This window comes from Lolium perenne, chromosome 2 (genome assembly GCF_019359855.2).
Source record: "Lolium perenne isolate Kyuss_39 chromosome 2, Kyuss_2.0, whole genome shotgun sequence".
Classification (NCBI taxonomy): Eukaryota; Viridiplantae; Streptophyta; class Magnoliopsida; order Poales; family Poaceae; genus Lolium; species Lolium perenne.
In genome coordinates, this window is record NC_067245.2 from 177,771,039 (window position 1) to 177,791,492 (window position 20,454).

The 20,454-nt window shown below is 41.9% G+C and overlaps 1 protein-coding gene and 2 non-coding genes across 3 annotated transcripts; all 3 read right to left on the bottom strand.

Moving 5' to 3' along the window:
* Positions 1 to 1,130: 1,130 nt before the first annotated feature.
* Positions 1,131 to 1,203, bottom strand: TRNAE-UUC (transfer RNA glutamic acid (anticodon UUC)). The gene has a single exon. It is a non-coding gene; the product is annotated as a tRNA-Glu (tRNA).
* Positions 1,204 to 1,276: 73 nt separating this feature from the next.
* TRNAE-UUC (transfer RNA glutamic acid (anticodon UUC)) lies at positions 1,277 to 1,350 on the bottom strand. The gene has a single exon. It is a non-coding gene; the product is annotated as a tRNA-Glu (tRNA).
* Positions 1,351 to 2,228: 878 nt separating this feature from the next.
* Positions 2,229 to 3,242, bottom strand: LOC127334015 (chitinase 1). The gene has a single exon (XM_051360447.2). It carries the CDS (start codon positions 3,179 to 3,181, stop codon positions 2,327 to 2,329), a length of 855 nt encoding a protein of 284 aa, XP_051216407.1. The 5' UTR covers positions 3,182 to 3,242; the 3' UTR covers positions 2,229 to 2,326.
* Between the last annotated feature and the right edge of the window lie 17,212 nt (positions 3,243 to 20,454).

The following is a 20,454-nucleotide window of genomic DNA, read 5'->3' on the forward strand; positions in this document are numbered from 1 at the left end:
CAAAATTCTCAAGATGCAAAATACAGAAGCTGCCAAACTTTGTGTGTGTGTGTGTGTGTGTGTGTGGGGGGGGGGGGGGGGGGGTAAAACACCTTTTCCCAATTTACCTCGCACTTGCCTTCGGTAACTTTATCGCAACCCACCCATAAATATGCACGAAGAGGGCGATGATCAATTGTATGACTTCCTTGAGTAGGTCAACGGATGTGATAGGATAAATGGCATACAATGTGAGGACAACGCGAACCAACACCATTCTCCAGACCATGTTTACATTTTTCCAAGTGCCAGATACAAACTTGCCGGCAATTTTATCCTCCAAGTGTTGGAGATCCGCTCTTTTAAGTCTAGTGACACTCAAAGGGAGACCCGAATAGTGCATTGAAAGGTGGTTCTCATGGCTGATGATGGTTGAAAAACGCTACCAAGGTCTATGCCACAACATTATATGAGAGCCAAAGTGGTTGGGTCCAACCGGTGAGGTATCCAAAGCTACAAAGGATGGAAAGCAAGGCAAGAAATGTCCTCTCTTATCGGTGAAACAAAGATGCATACAAGGAGGTGCATTCCATCGCCGCTCTTCCACGGAGGGGGTGTGTAGTCAACCTTGCTCGGTGGCCTTGGTGAGAATATGGTTGATAGTCTAACAAAAAGCCCTCTTCCTATCCATCCAAAAACACAGAGAGGTGCTATTTTATAACTCTCGGGGTGGCGACTACGCACGGCATGGTCGGTAGACATAGGAAGTGTGGCATGTGGTTGTTTGACTGGGTCAAACAGAAGAGAAATGACACGAAACTATTTGGTCCCACGGTGACACTTCTTCCGTTATATGGACAATTTTGGGTACCCATTCAGGTTACTATTGAGAAGCTACGGAAGCTGATCTCCAAACAACTTCTCTAGACCATCAATTTTGCAGTCTAAATTGATGTGGGAAAAAGCTAAACATAAGCGCACACTTCTTTTGAGCTTGTGGTGAGAAACCTAAAAGCCACTTAAAAAAAATCCAAAAGAAGGGTCTAAGTCAAATTTCACCTGAGGGCGGATTAACCGAACAAGGCCGCCTTAGAGAGCAATAAAACTGATAAGGAGGAAGTAGAAGTAGAGGATAAAAAAAATAAAAAATGCTCCATCGCCGGGATTTGAACCCGGGTCGCCTGGGTGAAAGCCAGGTATCCTAACCGGCTGGACGACGATGGATTGTTAATGCTTCCTTGAGCTAATAGTATATATTTCATTTCTGTTCCATATGGTGCTGTACAAACCAAAAAGTCTCCATCGCCGGGATTTGAACCCGGGTCGCCTGGGTGAAAGCCAGGTATCCTAACCGGGCTGGACGACGATGGATTGTTGTACGTTTCGTGAGCTCATTTTAGATATATCAGGGCCATCTGTTGCTGTACAAATTTGCATCGTGATCTCTCATATGTATCGAAGCCTGCAAATAATTTATTGGTGACTTTTATAGAATTTTTTAACTGTATGTCATAAATTCACGCGCTCCAAACAGTCCCATATCACTAGCATGTGCATACACCGTCAAGAATAAAAAGTTGACTCTAGGACTTCGTTTCTTCCTTAACAAATTAAACAAGGGTCTTCAATTGTTCATTACATCTCCATGTGACAGCCATTGTCCTCACTATAAAAAGAAGTTGGATTTGGTTCATCTACCACCTTGCCGTGTTCAAGCTTCCTAAGTGGATTATTAAAAAAAATAAAGAATATCAAAAGGAGGTTCATTTGGATGAAGCCGGGGGTGGTGCCGGGAGCATGTACGCACGCCTTGGTAAATTGGGCCACCATATGCCGGGCAAAGGAGCTTGGCGGCCTAGGCGTTTTCAGCATCGAGAAGTTCGGCAGAGCTCTATGATTCTTCGATGGCCTTGGTATGCTTGGACTGAACCAGATATGCCATGGCTAGGCATGCAGCTGCCTTGCGACGACACGGACATAGATACCATAGATACATGTGCGCCTTATTCATTGAAACGGAGATAGTATATCACGTTATTAGTGAAGAAAAAGCGGGTTATTTTAAACCTTGTTGATGCCTCTTGGTTGCCAATTGCCATTAAGCCATTCAGTGGAATTCAGTGCAAACTAGAAGGCACACGGAGACTGCTGATATGTATGTGGCAAACAGGTTAGGTGCCGCTTATTCTTTTTTTTTTTAATTGAAAATGAGGTGCCGCTTGTTCAAACTTGAGTACGTACACCGCTGGTCCGCTGCACGAAAATTTATTCCCCGGACATAACCGGACACATGACTTATAACTATATGCTGTATCCAGGTGCATATAGAGTGTGAAATGCCCATCCGTCAATGGTTTGCGATGATGACCTGCGCCCTGGTCTCATATTCAAACCCGTAGCTTTCGAGCTTGGAGCTGTCGGCGGAAAAGATGAAGAGTCCCGGCAGCTTGTCCTGCCGCTGCAGCTCCATGGCTGCGCTGATGCCTTGCTCCGGCGAGAGCAGCCCGGTGACGTCGCCGGTCTTGAAGCTGGCCAGGACCTTTGCGCCGGGGTAGTTGGCCTGTTGGTCGTTGTAGAACTTGACGTAGTAGTCGACGTTAGTGTTGGCGCCGTAGCCGTAGAACTGGAAGTTGACGTAGTCGATGACGTTGGAGTACTTGCTCCACAGCGCCTGGTAGTACTCCTGGATTTCGGGTCTTTCGAATGGCGCGATGGAGGTGGCGATGTTGGGGAAGATCGCCTTGAGCTGCGTGAGCAGGCGGCCGATGCACTCGACGAAGGTGTCGACGTCGGCGCCGAAGTGCTCGTAGTCGACGTCCACGCCGTCGAGCCCGTACTGGTTGATCATGACCGAGAGGGAGGTGACGGCGTTGGCCACCCAGGAGTCGACGGAGGACGGCGCGAAGGTGGCGTTGACGCCGGTGTTCTGCACCGTGTCGCCGCCGAGGGCGACCATGATGCTCAGGTTCGGGTGGGCCGCCTTCGTGGCGGACATGGCGGCGGCGGAGAGGTTGTCCGTGTCCCAGAACGGGCTGAAGACGCCGTTGGTCGGCGCGGGCGGGGACGACTGGCTCGCCAGGTAGTCGATGGCGAAGGCGAGGATGAAGTGGAAGCTGACGCCGGCGTTGACGGGCACGTCCGAGAACTGGACGCCGGTGAACTGCGCGCCGATGTACTCGCGGAACACGTATCCGTTCGTCATGGCTAGCTCACAATGTGAACCCAAATTGCTAGTTCGCTTGATCGAATGTCATGCATGCCGATTTGGTCCAAATTTATAGCGGCTACGCATACTGCATACTCCGTACATGGACGTTTGGAACAAGTCAACAATGGGTAGCTGCTAGAATTTCTAGGCTTGTCCTGGTCAGCAGTGTCGTTGTTTTGACAATTCTTCGCGCCAAGTCGATGTACCGAACTGCCGAGGAGACGACTACTCGTCACCATCAGCGTCACCACATAAACGAGCCGGAAGGCAGCCATGCGGAGACGAGTTTCGATTGCGAAGTGTCAATTACGGAATAGTAGAAATTCGGTAGACTGGAGGTGAAGATCGGATTTGGAATGATTCTATAGCTATCTATGCAAATATTATTGATCAAGCCGGCGAAATTGGAAAGGTTGAATTCAAGCACTGTAGGAGGGAGGCAAACAAGGTTGCTCATCATATAGCTAGGAATTGTTTTAATTCTTCTAATTCTTGTACTTGGGTCGATGAACCCCCTAGTTTCATTTTGCAACTCCTCCTAGATGATGTAACAGTACTCTGATTCTTGTGGCGGCAGGTTTCTTAGGCACTCTTTTCCTTACCAGGGTACCTGAGGAGACTGGAAGGTTTTTAATGAGGCGGCCTGCCGTCGTAATATATTATGGTTTATTTAAAAAAAAAAGAATTCAATATGGCATCTAATGGTAAGCCACCGATGTGAGGTTGTGAGGCCGTGAAAAAAGTCAATGCATTTTTCAATTCGTATTTTTAGCCTTTATTTTTTAAATATATTTGTACAAAGGTAAACATGTGTACGAAATATGGATCTTAAATATACGTATTTGTGACATGTATAAAAAAACATCCGCAGGCAAGTTTCAAAAAATATAACTTGATATAAAGTAAGTTACGTTGCAGAATCAGAGGGGCGTAATCTCAAAGCAACAACAACATGAAAATCAATGGCCTCTGGAAAACCAAACCTTAACCCCCGTGTCGCACCCAGGCGACACCGGGGTCGTCCCTTGTGCCGCCGGCAGCTTCTCCCCCACCTCGGCACCGCTGCCGTCGGGCCTCGCCGCGGTGGGGGGCCCTGCTACCGAAGGTGACATGCGTGCTCCTCCTCTCTGGTGGCATCGGCGGAAGGTCAACACGGCTGGGGCGCCTTCAGCCGGCTGGTCAACCCACGTACGCCAGGATGGTGGCCCTAGACGGAGCGGTGGTCCTTGCTACATCGATGTGGCAGTGATGGTTTGGCGGGCGTCTGCTTCAGCTGGACTGGAACTTTCCCCTTTTTATAAACACCACTAAGGATGAAAATCACCTTCGGATTTTCATCTTAGGAAACACGTGTTAGTATGGAAATAAATCATGAAAGCATTAATTTTACCCTTGCAAAAATTGAGAAGTTATTGTGAGGCATATTCCGTTTTCCGCTCTCTTCGAACGGTCACGTCAGCTTGATGGTTGTGTGTGATGGTTACCATTCTGACAAGGGTCACCACTGTTATGTTCTATGAAGTTGGACGGAGTAGTACTGGGACATCTTTTGTTATGTCATTCCCGATGTCAGAGTTGACAAAAATGAGGTGCACCCACGAGAACGCGTATTACTAAACAGAAGTAGATGAAGCATACATATGAAATTCGAGTCCAAGTTTTCTTCGAGTGCTACAGTTTAAGTCTATGAGCGAATGCAAGCACTCGCCCATAGACCTAGGGCTACTCCCATCGAAAACGCTAGCCGCACACCTAATAACATGAATCTTTCAAAACCTATTTGAGCGCATTTACAAGACAAGCATTTTACCCTATGTAACATCGGGTGTGGATTTCTTATCTCCTCAATTGCCTAGATCGCATCTGCTGCACGTCTAAATCTAGATGCTACGTCTGAGACTTAAAGATAAACTCTTTAGATCTCTCTATTGGTCTGACATTCGTCTCCATGGCGCGCTCTACCAGTTGTATACGATGCAACAGCATGAGGAAAAATCCTGACGGGTGCATTAGATACCCTTCTACATAAGCAGTACCTTAACTCAGTGAAGACCTCCCCCGCATGATTCGAATAACGCCCCACTGATGATATTGGAACTCCAAGTGCAGAGTGTTGTGTCAACAAATTATTTTCCACACAAGGGTTACTTGAGGGTTTATATATATCGAACTCCCGGGAAACTGAGCAAACAATATTCTCTCCATCTCCTCTTCTAGCAATCCTGCAAAGTAAAATAAAAGCCTTGTGTTCTCAACTCCACCGTGTGGTTGTCAAGCACAATGTTTCGCGTAAGTAAATAAAACACAAGTAGTAATAAAATAAGTATACTAGATAAAATAAAGTAACTAAGTAAAAAAATAAAAAAGTTGATTGTTTTGGGTGTTTTCGATGCAAATAATAAAAGTAAATATTTTTGTATTTTTGGATTAAAATAGTGCAACAAATGAAAAAAAGATAAAAGCAATATAAAATTGTTCCTTATGATAAAAAGTGGACCAGGGTTCATGGGTTCACTTGACTATTCTCTCTTTTAAGTTGTAGTGGATATATAGTAATTCATCAATGAGATATGAGGATGCAAAAAAATAACATGAGTAAGATAAGCATTCATATGGACATCACGTCCTAACATAGAGATGATGCAACACATCTCTCTTATACTCCGCAAGAAAGGGAAAATTTCATGCAATCTTGTATTAATAATTAAGAGAGCATAGCTATAAGTAATTTGACACGATGTTTGAATATCAAATATGCTACTTTGAACAAACAAGATAATCACTTTTGTCACGTGACGAATATAGCACATGCATTCACTTTATCCCTAGTGAGGTAGCAAAAGAAAAGGCAAAACCATAATAGATCATGAATTTGTTGTCACTATCCAATCACTAAAACCATGCTACTCCATCTAATACACACATCACCCCACACACGCTCTTGCATAGATGTTGGATCAGAAAAAATACTTAAGGATGAGGTACATAATATGCATCTATGAATACATCTTGCACATAATATGATCAGATTTCATAACACAATATTATAGAATAAGGATCCACCACATATGTATTACAAATATGACCATAATCATGTAGGGCAGCTCATATAGCACTAAGAACTATGAAGAACATGAGAGAAATAGATCAAGCTACTGCCACAAACCCGTAGTCCAGAGGTGGACTACTCCCCCTTTGATCATGGTGATGATGATGAAGACGTTGGAGAAGATGGAGCTCCCTCCAACGTTGATCCTGGCGGAGTTCCCCCCTCCAATCTTCGCTGTTGCAGCCTCTGTTTTTGTATTTGTCTTCTGCGGTGCTCTACTCCAGAGAAATCTTCGGGGCCATATATATATTGATTTGTAGGTCAAAATACGTCGGTGGACGAAAGAATCAAGTGGACTGGACGGTCGACGGTCGAAAGAGGGTGGGTGGTGTGCCCTACATGTTTGGGCGCGCCACCTGACCTCTTTTGGGCCTCAGGCCCAGGATAGCATGGAGTTCTTCATCTTCATGTGACACAAGCGAGCATGTTGATGATAGACTCGTAACCCTAATCATCAAAACTCACTCATTGAGACCTACAATAGGTAAAGTTACAGCCACGAAGGGTCAATACATTTGAATTGTATTGGCAAGATGTCACTTTTTGGTGGACACAAATGGAACCTAACATATACATGTATATATGGCTTGGTCGAGTTTAGGCTCGTTTGAAGAAATCAAGTTTTATCCTAACTTGTTCAAAAAAAAATTCATCCTTTTAGAAATAAAATACTAAGAACACACTGGATCACCTAGGTGCTCCTAAATAATTCTAAGGACTCATCATTGGATCACCCAAGAGACCACTAACCATTGTTGAAACCATCAAGTTTTACTTAGAAAAATTGGGATGAGAAAGATTTTCCAGACAACTCTAGGTATAGTCGCTCGTATTATCCATCACTGGTGACACGGCTAAGTACTTAGTTTTGGCACTCTGTAGAATTTTGTACACCTTCCCACATGACTCAACGAACCCTTGTGCATCATGATGCTCATTTTGCTCGAATGGTTGGGAGAAGACTGAGACAAGGTCTTTGAGAAGCAGAACCTTAGATCCTGGATCCGGACTCGTTCCACCTACATATCTACATTTGCTAGTCACGTCAGGCCAAGGTTCCGCAACGTACTCAACCAAGCCGTACACAACCAAGCCAGAACCCATATGACATGTGGTTGTACTTGGAATCTACCAACCTAGAACCCGTCCAATCTCTTTTGATCCTGGATGGCCATCCCCACCATAAAATGCACTCCGATGACGCGTCAAAACCATTTCACCCAGGTGATTCATTCATTAAGTTTTTTTTAAAAAGATAGTCTCACATTTTGTTGTATCAAGTGAAACCCAACCCTCGTAACTACAACATGACTAAGCAATAAACTTACGAAGGCGACAATAAATAGGAGACAAAAAGGGAATTCTACAACTATAGGATTAGCATAGCATATGCTTTGATAAAAACAACCTACTCATGCAACTTCTACTAAGAAAAACTACATGCGTTGAAAACAGTAGGACATGAGTGACACTTGCCTCTTCTTGGTAGTCGATGAGCGTTCTCTGCTCTCAACCAAACACGCAGCTCTCCGTACAAGCTATAAGATATAAAATAACACAACATAAACACACGTTCCAACAAAATCAAGCAAGACAAACAAACGGGTTTTTATATTTGTTTTAGATTATTCTTCATTTTTCTTAGCGATCAATGGACAAGAAGGTTGTGGCATGAGTTTGCCTTGATAGGGTTGAAGAGGTTGAATGGTTAAGTCAAAACTTAGAAATGAAAGGATGTTGTAAATGACTCGATATTCCACACAAGACATGATTTAGAAATGGCTAAGTCCCGAATGGGAATTTCTGAAATGTTAGAGGGTGTTAACACTTAGCAAAGTTTTTAAAAGACAAAAGTAAGGCTTGGTTGAGAGGTTAAGTAAATTAAGTCATGAGGTTCATCTTTATTTCATCTTCTCTTTATTTTTAAATTCCTTCTCCTCGAGTATCTGTCCTTCTTTTCTTGGACATCTCGTCTTAAACTCTCAATCTTGCATCTTCAAACTTCTTTTCCTTGTCTTGGGCACCTAGCTCCTTGTTGAGAATTTCTAAGTCTTTGAAGTGTTGTCTCACAAGATGGGTTGAGGATTTAGAGAGATGAGTAGTTAGATAATTTATATGGCATGTAATTTATCTCTTCATCATCTTGTTCTTTCTTTGAAGTCATTCCTTCGCAGTCTTGATCATCTTTGTCTTCTCGTCAACTTTTGTTACACTTCTTATCTTGCATTCAACTCTTTGCCTTCTCTTCAGCTTCTTCTTTAGACTTGGTGTTTTCTTCGTGCTTCTCCATGGTCTTGAGACGAGATAGAAATATTTCTAAGTAGTTTTTGGTGGATGGTAATGGGAGTCAACTACTTAGAAGAATTATGGTAGGATAGAATTTAGAAGTTTTGTAGTTAGGCATAGAAATTTTCACTAAGTCATAGGTAGAGTTAGATGATCTTTAGGACTTATAGAAAAATTTAAAATGATTCTGGTTGATACATCTTTTCATATGATCCAATTTTTTAAAAAGTAACTATCTTGAAATTATTTATAGGATTACACCTATGATGAAAATACTCAAATTCACATATTTTTAAATAGTTTAAAAGTCAAATTTATTATTCCAATGTGTTGTTCATATTTTTGTGAGTTCAAGGGTGGATAAATAGATCAAAAGATATTGATTTTACAAGACTAAACATTTTATCAGCACAATGATAATAATGTCCGAAAAGTTATCAGAAAAGGTTGCTTGGATGGAAAAACAATGTACACGCAAGTTTTTGAAAATTTAATTATAAACTCAATGCTAGAAGGATCTTCTAAAACCGAGCTTGAAATATAAAGATATGAATTTCTAAGTTTTGTTGTGAGGTAGTACAACACATGCAATCAATCGATCATCACATGCGCCGACGTGACTATCAGTAAGATCGACATTCAGATATAAACCTAACGGTCTACGATGGATCTATATTGATTAGTCAAAACTGTACGACTTGTAAGCACAACACGATATGAAATTTGTAAGTTTATTATTATGTGAAACCGATCGATCACATATACTTGCGCGTGAAAGAAATAAAACTTGAGTCGTTTGAGTACACAGATGAATTGACTTGTGATAATGGTGAGGCGTACCGGTGGCCGCACGTACTGCTGCTGCTCGGGAAGATGATGATGGCGGACTGGGACGTGGTCGAGAGGCAGCGCGTCACACGGTCATGGCAGTGTACTCTCTGGAACGACTCCTTTCTCGAATCGGTGGCGACGTTGCCGCCGACGGTGACTCGGGCGGCGCGACTAGCGACAAGAATATGACGCATGACCTTGTCCAGGAGGTAGACGATGATTAGTAGAGTCTACTGTGAAAAGTAATCGAGATGAAGGCCACCGGAGATGACGTACCGTCGATATGAACTCTGATGATGCCGCGACCAACAACGACGAACTGCTGCATCACCATGTCCTGGAGGTATTCATCGAAGAGGGGATTCTCCAGATGTGGATATTTGAAGAATAGAAGAATACTTTACTGTCCAACCAAATAAATAGTAAATGGTTTATGCACTTTGGTCTATGCGGGTACTTGGGCAATACTTTGCAAAGTTAAATAAAAACTTTTACGGTTTCAAACCTTACAACAAAAATTGGTTTGGTCTAATATACTTTGAATCAAAATATGATGAAAATTTTATTTTGGGTAATAACTTTTGAAAATCCGAAAAGTTTTATTTGCTTGTGAATTTCATTCAAGACAACCATAGAATTTTATTTTAATTCAACACTCCAAAATTAGGTCAATTTCGGGATGTGACATAACTAAACAGGGTATTATTTGTAGATAAACCTCAATAACAAGGTGGACTTGGGGTTGAAAATCTTGAGATAAAAAATTCTTAATCAACAAAACGCTTTTGAATAAAGAGGGTATTTAGAAAGTACCACTCCATGATAAATATCTCTATGGAAAACTTATCAAAAGTGTCAAAACCCTACCGCCTTTCCCTTTTGGAAAGGTCTCGTGAGGGTTAGGGAGGATATCTTTAGCACATAAGTCTTTTATGTTGGAAACATGACTAGAACTCAGCTTTTGGAAATGACAAACTTCTAGTAATACGCTTCAGTATACAACATTGTTCAAAGAAAAAAATACTACATTAGCGAGCTGTTAGGAACATCTCTGTTGAATATTGCATTTAGAATATTGCTAACCGGCGCAAATGGGCTTCCTGGTTACACATGCGAAGGCTGATGTCCGTTTGTCGAAATATAGAGTGAGTCTAATAGCTTTCGATGGAAGATTCATGCTACAAAAGCTTTCACGGTCAAATTCATGTATCTTGATATGATAAATGATTCGCATAACTTTCGCAATAAGTTATCTAGAAACTTAAAGTACCACCAAAGATAATGATCTTCTTTTGGTTTCTTGGTAAAGTGGCAATTCTAACTAAGGACAATCTAGCGAAACATCGGTGTATGGAATAAAAAATGTTGTTTTCTTGAGAAAGATGAAAAATACAAAATTTATTTTCTCATCTCCGTTAGCAGAATTAATATGGCGTATAGTTTTTGTCGCCTTTAATATTCCACCACCTATCAATATTACAAATATGCTTAGGAATTGTTGAACAGCCTTAGTAACAATCCCAAAGCATAAATATAGGTAGGAGTATTGTTTGTGAAAATAAAAAAGTTTTCAACACTTTGCAGGTTATCCGTATGTGTCGTGCGGAGGCACGAGGTACATTTGGTTTTAAGTACAACCAACTAGAGGCGGTTGCATGGGGTATCTTCAACCAAGATGGTTGGCGGATTAACAAGACGATTGGCAATGTATAAGGGTTTATTGTAATATTTTTGTGGATTTATTTATTTTGTTCACTAGATCGAGTTTATTCAAATTGTATTTGGATGATACTTGGCAGTAATATTTGGCTGTATGCTGTCTACTGTTGGCTTCTTTTCCTGTAGACAGTGTTGGGCCTCCAAGAGCAGAGGTTTGTAGAACAGCAGCAAGTTTCCCTTAAGTGAATCACCCAAGGTTTATCGAACTCAGGGAGGAAGAGGTCAAAGATATCCCTCTCAAGCAACCCTGCAATCACGATACAAGAAGTCTCTTGTTTCCCCAACACACCTAATACACTTGTCAGATGTATAGGTGCACTAGTTCGGCGAAGAGATAGTAAGATGCAAGTGATATGGATGAATATGAGTGGTAATAACAATCTGAAATAAATATGGCGGCGAGTAAACATGCAGTGGAACAGTAAATAAACGGAGATTCGATATTCGGAAACAAGGCCTAGGGATCCTACTTTCACTAGTGGACACTCTCAACAATGATCACATAATAAAACTACTCTACACTCTCTTGTTGGATAACAAACACCATTCATTGTGTAGGGCTACAAGAGCTCCCTCAAGCCGGAGTTAACAAGCTCCACAACATCCGGAGTTCATATTTAAGTAACCTTTAGAGTGCATAATAGACCGTTGCAATTATACCGAGTACAAACATAGCATGCACACTATCACCGTCAGGCTATGAAAGGGGGAATAGATCGCATCAATACTATCATAGTAATAGTTAACTCCATAATCTACAAGAGATTACAATCATAACCTATGCCAAGTACTACATGATGCACACACTGTCAACATTACATCATAGAGGAGGAATAGAGTACTTTAATAACATCACTAGAGTAGCACATAGATGATATTCAACTAGATCACAAAGAGAGAGATGAACCACATAGCTACGGCAGAGCCCTCAGCCTCGGGGGTGAACTACTCCCTCCTCATCATGGGAGACAACAGCGGTGATGAAGATGGCGGTGGCAATTCCCCGTCCCGGCGGCGTGCCGGAACAGAGACTTCTGTCCCCCGAATGTTGGCTTCGCGATGGCGGCGGCTCTGGAACTTTTCTCGTATCGTGGCTTATCCGTATTGAAGTTTTAGGTCACCAGGGCTTAAATAGGCGAAGAGGCGGAGTCGGAAGGACCCTGGGGGTCCCACACAATAGGGGGGCGCGCCCCCCCCTTGGCCGCACCGCCATGTGGGGTGGGGCCCCCTGGCTCCCCTCTGGCCCCTCTTCGGTGCTTTGGAAGCTTCCGTGAAATATAAGATCGTGGGTGTTGATTTCGTCCAATTCCGAGAATATTTCCTTTGTAGGATTTCTGAAACCAAAAACAGCAGAAAACAGGAACTGACACTTCGGCATCTTGTTAATAGGTTAGTTCCGGAAAATGCATCAAAACGATATAAAGTGTGAACAAAACATGTAGGTATTGTCATAAAACAAGCATGAAACATAATAAATTATAGATACGTTTGAGACGTATCACTGTACATGTGCACCCATCGGTGCAGAGCCTAGGAGGTTTCCCTCCTTTTCGAAATATTAACCATAAAAAAATACAGAATACCCAATTGGAAACTTACATATTGGTGCAATGATGTGAAAAAAGTAACTTATCTGATGGACTTCGAAGCTATGTGAAAAATAATGTCGTTCATTTACGAACTTGCAAAACAGGGAAAGAAATATATAAGACAACCATCGCTTTTGTGCTGACCGCCTGCTTACATTGTTGCACAACACATGTGCCATATCTTTGCGACCAACACAAATCAGTAAACCTGGCCATTGTTTTTTCCCCTTGCGAAAGCTGTTCTTTTTCTCACACGAGGGATAACCCACAAAAGAAAAAGAATAAAATTGTTGAAAGGTGCAAGAACCCACTAATTGTTTCCTTAATTAAACTTGAATGAATTAAAATATGAGACAAATAATTCAACAACATTTAATCTGCAGTACTACTAAAGACAACTCATGACCACATGACCATGTGATTTGTTTGAGTTCATGAATTCTCTTTATATGATTATATATCTTGTTTAACGACCATGTTGCTTCAATGTCACATTCCATCGACATGCGCTTCATGAACATGAAGATCATGTTCTCTCAACTTGTATTTGCTCGGAGACGAGCAAAGGTCTCGGACAATCGAGTTTATGTATCCAAGCAATTTGGAAGGAAAAAATGAAGAATAAATTCCAATGCCAATATGTTCACACATGAAGAACTCATCTTTTCTACGGAAAGGTAATAGTTTTGTTGTTCTTCGACAAAATCTCGTATAGAATCTTTAGAAGCCACAATACTTTTTCCATAACTAATTCATGCAAATACCCTAGTGGTAAAATCAAGTTTTTAAAACTGCTGCGTACAACGCTTGCCTGAAATATTGTACCATTTCCTATCTTTTGGTGGAAAGATTCTTGGAAGCAAAGAAGTGAGCCTAGCTCACTTGGTTAGGGAAGTGGATGTACAACCTAGCCATCCAGGTTCAAGTCCTCAGGGACGCGAATTTGGGTTCTTATTATTTAAAAAACAAAATCACTGTAGGTGTTTCCCCTACCGTATTCCTTTCAAAAAAAAAAAAAAAGATTCTTGGAAGCAAAAAAAAGAGAGCTTCTTTCCACTCACATTTGTGTCTTTGTTGCCCCTTTAAAGGTTAAAAAACGTGTCTGCCTTTTTTGCACAATAATAATATGTCTGCTGTTCGTGTAGTGCAGTAATTGAAACCCTTTTGTTCTTTCTCCCTTTTGAGCCCTTTTGGCTTTTGTTGCATGGGCCTTTCATTTTGATCTCTTCAGTATATCCTTTTCCGTTCGTGTTTTTTTATGCCTGTCTCTGTTTGGGCGCACGTATCATTGACCCTTTTTTTTTGGCTTTTACGTGCATGCATCAATGCATGCAAAGGCAGGAGCACGGTTCCCAGTGACGAATGCGTATTCTAACGAGCTCGTTATGTTAAGATCTAAGAGCATCTCCAGCCGCGTCCTCCAAAACGTCCCTAAACCGCGTCGGATTGAGCGTTTGGGATGTGTTTTATTCGTGCCGCCTTTGGGGGAGGTCGTTCCCCAGCCGCGTCCCCCAAACGCCGCTCCAAATAAATTTTGGTGCACGAAAATAAAGATTTTCATTCAATTTTGATTATATATTACAAAGTTTGAATGAAAACGGCTAGATTTCATCTAAACCTACACTACTGACCGCCCGACGGTGCGTTCGACGGCCCCGTCCCGTCGTCGCCTCCCATACGCCGCAGCTCCTCCTGCGCGCGCCTCCTCTCCTTGCGTAGGGCGGTGGCCAGACGCCGCTGCTCTAGCAGCGCGTCGACGTCCGCCCTCCCCTGCCGCGCTGCCTGGAGGGAGAGCTCGACGGCGCGACAAATCTGCGCCTCTTCGCGGGTACGGGAGTCGTCCTGGAGCTTCTTCTGTGACTCGAAGGACTCGACGAGCGCGCGTTGCTGATCGGCCGTCTCGTCCGGGTGCGGCCTGACACGCGTACAGCACGCGACCGTTGGGAACCCCAAGTGGAAGGTGTGATGCGTACAGCAGTAAGTTTCCCTCAGTTAGAAACCAAGGTTTATCGAACCAGTAGGAGTCAAGAAGCACGTTGAAGGTTGATGACGGCGAGATGTAGTGTGGCGCAACACCAGGGATTCCGGCGCCAACGTGGAACCTGCACAACACAAACCAAGTACTTTGCCCCAACGAAACAGCGAGGTTGTCAATCTCACCGGCTTGCTGTAACAAAGGATTAGATGTATAGTGTGGATGATGATTGTTTGCAGAAAATAGTAGAACAGCATTGCAGTAGATTGTATTTCGGTATAGAGAATTGGACCGGGGTCCACAGTTCACTAGAGGTGTCTCTCCCATAAGATAAACAGCATGTTGGGTGAACAAATTACAGTTGGGCAATTGACAAATAAAGAGGGCATGACCATGCACATACATATTATGATGAGTATTGTGAGATTTAATTGGGCATTACGACAAAGTACATAGACCGCTATCCAGCATGCATCTATGCCTAAAAAGTCCACCTTCAGGTTATCATCCGAACCCCCTCCAGTATTAAGTTGAAAACAACAGACAATTGCATTAAGTATTGCGCGTAATGTAATCAGTAACTACATTCTCGAACATAGCACCAATGTTTTATCCCTAGTGGCAACAACACATCCATAATCTTAGAGGTTTCTCTCACTCCCCCAGATTCACGGAGACATGAACCCACTATCGAGCATAAATACTCCCTCTTGGAGTTACTAGCATCAACTTGGCCAGAGCATCTACTAATAACGGAGAGCATGCAAGATCATAAACAACACATAGACATGAATTGATAATCAACATAACATAGTATTCTCTATTCATCGGATCCCAACAAACGCAACATATAGAATTACAGATAGATGATCTTGATCATGTTAGGCAGCTCACAAGATCCGACTATTAAGCACAATGGGGAGAAGACAACCATCTAGCTACTGCTATAGACCCATAGTCCAGGGGTAGACTACTCACACATCACTCCGGAGGCGACCATGGCGGCGTAGAGTCCTCCGGGAGATGATTCCCCTCTGCGGCAGGGTGCCGGAGGCGATCTCCTGAATCCCCCGAGATGGGATTGGCGGCGGTGGCGTCTCTGGAAGGTTTTCCGTATCGTGGCTCTCGGTACTGGGGGTTTCGCGACGGAGGCTTTAAGTAGGCGGAAGGGCAGGTCAGGGGGCCACACGAGGGCCCCACACTATAGGTCGGCGCGGCCAGGGCTTGGGCCGCGCCGCCCTATGGTTTGGCCACCTCGTGGCCCCACTTCGTCTCCTCTTCGGTCTTCTGGAAGCTTCGTGGCAAAATAGGACCCTGGGCGTTGATTTCGTCCAATTCCGAGAATATTTCTTTACTAGGATTTCTGAAACCAAAAACAGCAGAAAACAGCAACTGGCACTTCGGCATCTTGTTAATAGGTTAGTTCCAGAAAATGCACGAATATGACATAAAGTGTGCATAAAACATGTAGATATCATCAATAATGTGGCATGGAACATAAGAAATTATCGATACGTCGGAGACGTATCAGCATCCCCAAGCTTAGTTCCTGCTCGCCCCGAGTAGGTAAACGATAAACAAAGATAATTTCTGGAGTGACATGCCATCATAACCTTGATCATACTATTTGTTAAGCATATGTAGTGAATGCAACGATCAAAACAATGTATATGACATGAGTAAACAAGTGAATCATATAGCAAAGACTTTTCATGAATAGTACTTCAAGATAAGCATCAATAAGTCTTGCATAAGAGTTAACTCATAAAGCAATAATTCAAAGTAAAAGCATTGAAGCAACACAAAGGAAGATTAAGTTTCAGCGGTTGCTTTCAACTTATAACATGTATATCTCATGGATATTGTCAACATAGAGTAATATAATAAGTGCAATATGCAAGTATGTAGGAATCAATGCACAGTTCACACAAGTGTTTGCTTCTTGAGATGGAGAGAAATAGGTGAACTGACTCAACAATAAAAGTAAAAGAATGGTCCTCCATAGAGGAAAAGCATCGATTGCTATATTTGTGCTAGAGCTTTGATTTTTGAAAACAAGAAACAATTTTGTCAACGGTAGTAATAAAGCATATGTATCATGTAAATTATATCTTACAAGTTGCAAGCCTCATGCATAATATACTAATAGTGCCCGCACCTTGTCCTAATTAGCTTGGACTACCGGGATCATCGCAATGCACATGTTTTAACCAAGTGTCACAAAGGGGTACCTCTATGCCGCCTGTACAAAGGTCTAAGGAGAAAGCTCGCATCGGATTTCTCGCTATTGATTATTCTCAACTTAGACATCCATACCGGGACAACATAGATAACAGATAATGGACTCCTCTTTTATGCATAAGCATGTAACAACAATTAATTTTCTCATTTGAGATTGAGGATATTGTCCAAAACTGAAACTTCCACCATGGATCATGGCTTTAGTTAGCGGCCCAATGTTCTTCTCTAACAATATGCATGCTTTAACCATAAGGTGGTAGATCTCCCTTACTTCAGACAAGACGAACATGCATAGCAACTCACATGATATTCAACAAAGAGTAGTTGATGGCGTCCCCAGTGAACATGGTTATCGCACAACAAGCAACTTAATAAGAGATAAAGTGCATAATTACATATTCAATACCACAATAGTTTTTAAGCTATTTGTCCCATGAGCTATATATTGTAAAGGTGGAGAATAGAAATTTAAAGGTAGCACTCAAGCAATTTACTTTGGAATGGCGGAGAAATACCATGTAGTAGGTAGGTATGGTGGACACAAATGGCATAGTGGTTGGCTCAAGTATTTTGGATGCATGAGAAGTATTCCCTCTCGATACAAGGTTTAGGCTAGCAAGGCTATTTGAAACAAACACAAGGATGAAGCGGTGCAGCAAAACTCACATAAAAGACATATTGAAAACATTATAAGACTCTACACCGTCTTCCTTGTTGTTCAAACTCAATACTAGAAATTATCTAGACCTTAGAGAGACCAATTATGCAAACCAAATTTTAGCATGCTCTATGTATTTCTTCATTAATGGGTGCAAAGAATATGATGCAAGAGCTTAAACATGAGCACAACAATTGCCAAGTATCACATTACCCAAGACATTATAGCAAATTACTACATGTATCATTTTCCAATTCCAACCATATAACAATTTAACGAAGAAGAAACTTCGCCATGAATACTATGAGTAAAGCCTAAGGACATACTTGTCCATATGCTACAGCGGAGCGTGTCTCTCTCCCACACAATGAATGCTAGGATCCATTTTATTCAAACAAAACAAAAACAAAAACAAACCGACGCTCCAAGAAAAGCACATAAGATGTGATGGAATAAAAATATAGTTTCAGGGGAGGAACCTGATAATGTTGTCGATGAAGAAGGGGATGCCTTGGGCATCCCCAAGCTTAGACGCTTGAGTCTTCTTGATATATGCAGGGGCGAACCACCGGGGCATCCCCAAGCTTAGAGCTTTCACTCTCCTTGATCATGTTGTATCATCTCCCTCTCTTGATCCTTGAAAACTTCCTCCACACCAAACTTAGAACAACTCATTAGAGGGTTAGTGCACAATCAAAATATACATGTTCACAGGTGACATAATCATTCTTAACTCTTCTGGACATTTCACAAAGCTACTGAAAGTCAATGGAATCAAAATATCCATCGAACATAACAAAACTGGCAATGCGAAATAAAAGGCAGAATCTGTCAAAACAGAACAGTTCGTATTGACGAATTTTATCGAGGCACCAGACTTGCTCAAATGAAAATGCTCAAATTGAATGAAAGTTGCGTACATATCTGAGGATCACTCACGTAAATTGGCATAATTTTCTGAGTTACCTAGAGAGAAAACAGCCCAGATTCGTGACAGCAAAGAAATCTGTTTCTGCGCAGTAATCCAAATCTAGTATGAACTTAATATCAACGACTTTACTTGGCACAACAAAACACTAAACTAAGATAAGGAGAGGTTACTACAGTAGTAAATAACTTCCAAGACACAAAATAAAAACAAAGTACTGTAGTAAAAAAAATATGGGTTGTCTCCCATAAGCGCTTTTCTTTAACGCCTTTTAGCTAGGCGCAGAAAGTGTGTATCAAGTATTATCAAAGGGTGGTGCATCTACAGCGGGGTTTGGAGTTTTCTCAACCAAGCATAGTATATTGGATACATAAGTTTTAGCGTCTCCATTTTCATTAGTCTTGGGCTTGCTACTCTCATCAAACAAATTTTCAGGAACAAGCCAAGCATAGTTATTTTCTAGTGCTTCATGCATTGCTAGGAGCTTACATGGTATTGGTGCTTTGATCTCCCCACCATCATTAATATTGTTAGTGTACTTTATTCTATCCATATCCATCTTTTCAAGGAGACTAACAAAATTGGTATAAGAACCAAGCATATCATATTTAGCAAAGACCTTTCTAGCCTCTCTTGCTATACCACCAAATTCTCTAAGAAGGGTTTCTAAAACAAAATCTGTCTTTTCCCCTTCTTCCATATCACCTAGTGTAAGAAACATGTGTTGGATTATAGGATTGAGATTAACAAATTTAGTTTCCATCATACGAACTAAAGCAGCAGCGGCAATTTCATAAGTAGGAGCAAGGTCTACCAAGTGTCTATCTTCAAAATCATCAACGGTACTAACATGGTTGAAAAATTCTTCTATATTATTTCTCCCAATTATAGACCCACGCCCTACCGGCATGTTTTTTACGGTAAAATTAAAAGGAAACATAATGAAATAAGTAAAGTAAACGCAAGTAACTAATTTTTTTGTGTTTTTGATATAGCAAACAAGATAGCAAATAAAGTAAAACTAGCAACTAATTTTTTTGTATTTTGATTTAGTGCAGCAAACAAAGTAGTAAATAAAACTAAGCAAGACAAAAACAAAGTAAAGAGATTGCGATGTGGAGACTCCCCTTGCAGCGTGTCTTGATCTCCCCGGCAACGACGCCAGAAATTTAGCTTGACACGCGTACAGCACGCGACCGTTGGGAACCCCAAGTGGAAGGTGTGATGCGTACAGCAGTAAGTTTCCCTCAGTTAGAAACCAAGGTTTATCGAACCAGTAGGAGTCAAGAAGCACGTTGAAAGTTGATGGCGGCGAGATGTAGTGCGGCGCAACACCAGGGATTCCGGCGCCAACGTGGAACCTGCACAACACAAACCAAGTACTTTGCCCCAACGAAACAGCGAGGTTGTCAATCTCACCGGCTTGCTGTAACAAAGGATTAGATGTATAGTGTGGATGATGATTGTTTGCAGAAAACAGTAGAACAGTATTGCAGTAGATTGTATTTCGGTATAGAGAATTGGACCGGGGTCCACAGTTCACTAGAGGTGTCTCTCCCATAAGATAAACAACATATTGGGTAAACAAATTACAGCTGGGCAATTGACAAATAAAGAGGGCATGACCATGCACATACATATTATGATGAGTATTGTGAGATTTAATTGGGCATTACGACAAAGTACATAGACCGCTATCCAGCATGCATCTATGCCTAAAAAGTCCACCTTCAGGTTATCATCCGAACCCCCTCCAGTAAGTTGAAAACAACAGACAATTGCATTAAGTATTGCGCGTAATGTAATCAGTAACTACATCCTCGAACATAGCACCAATGTTTTATCCCTAGTGGCAACAACACATCCATAATTTTAGAGGTTTCTCTCACTCCCCCAGATTCACGGAGACATGAACCCACTATCGAGCATAA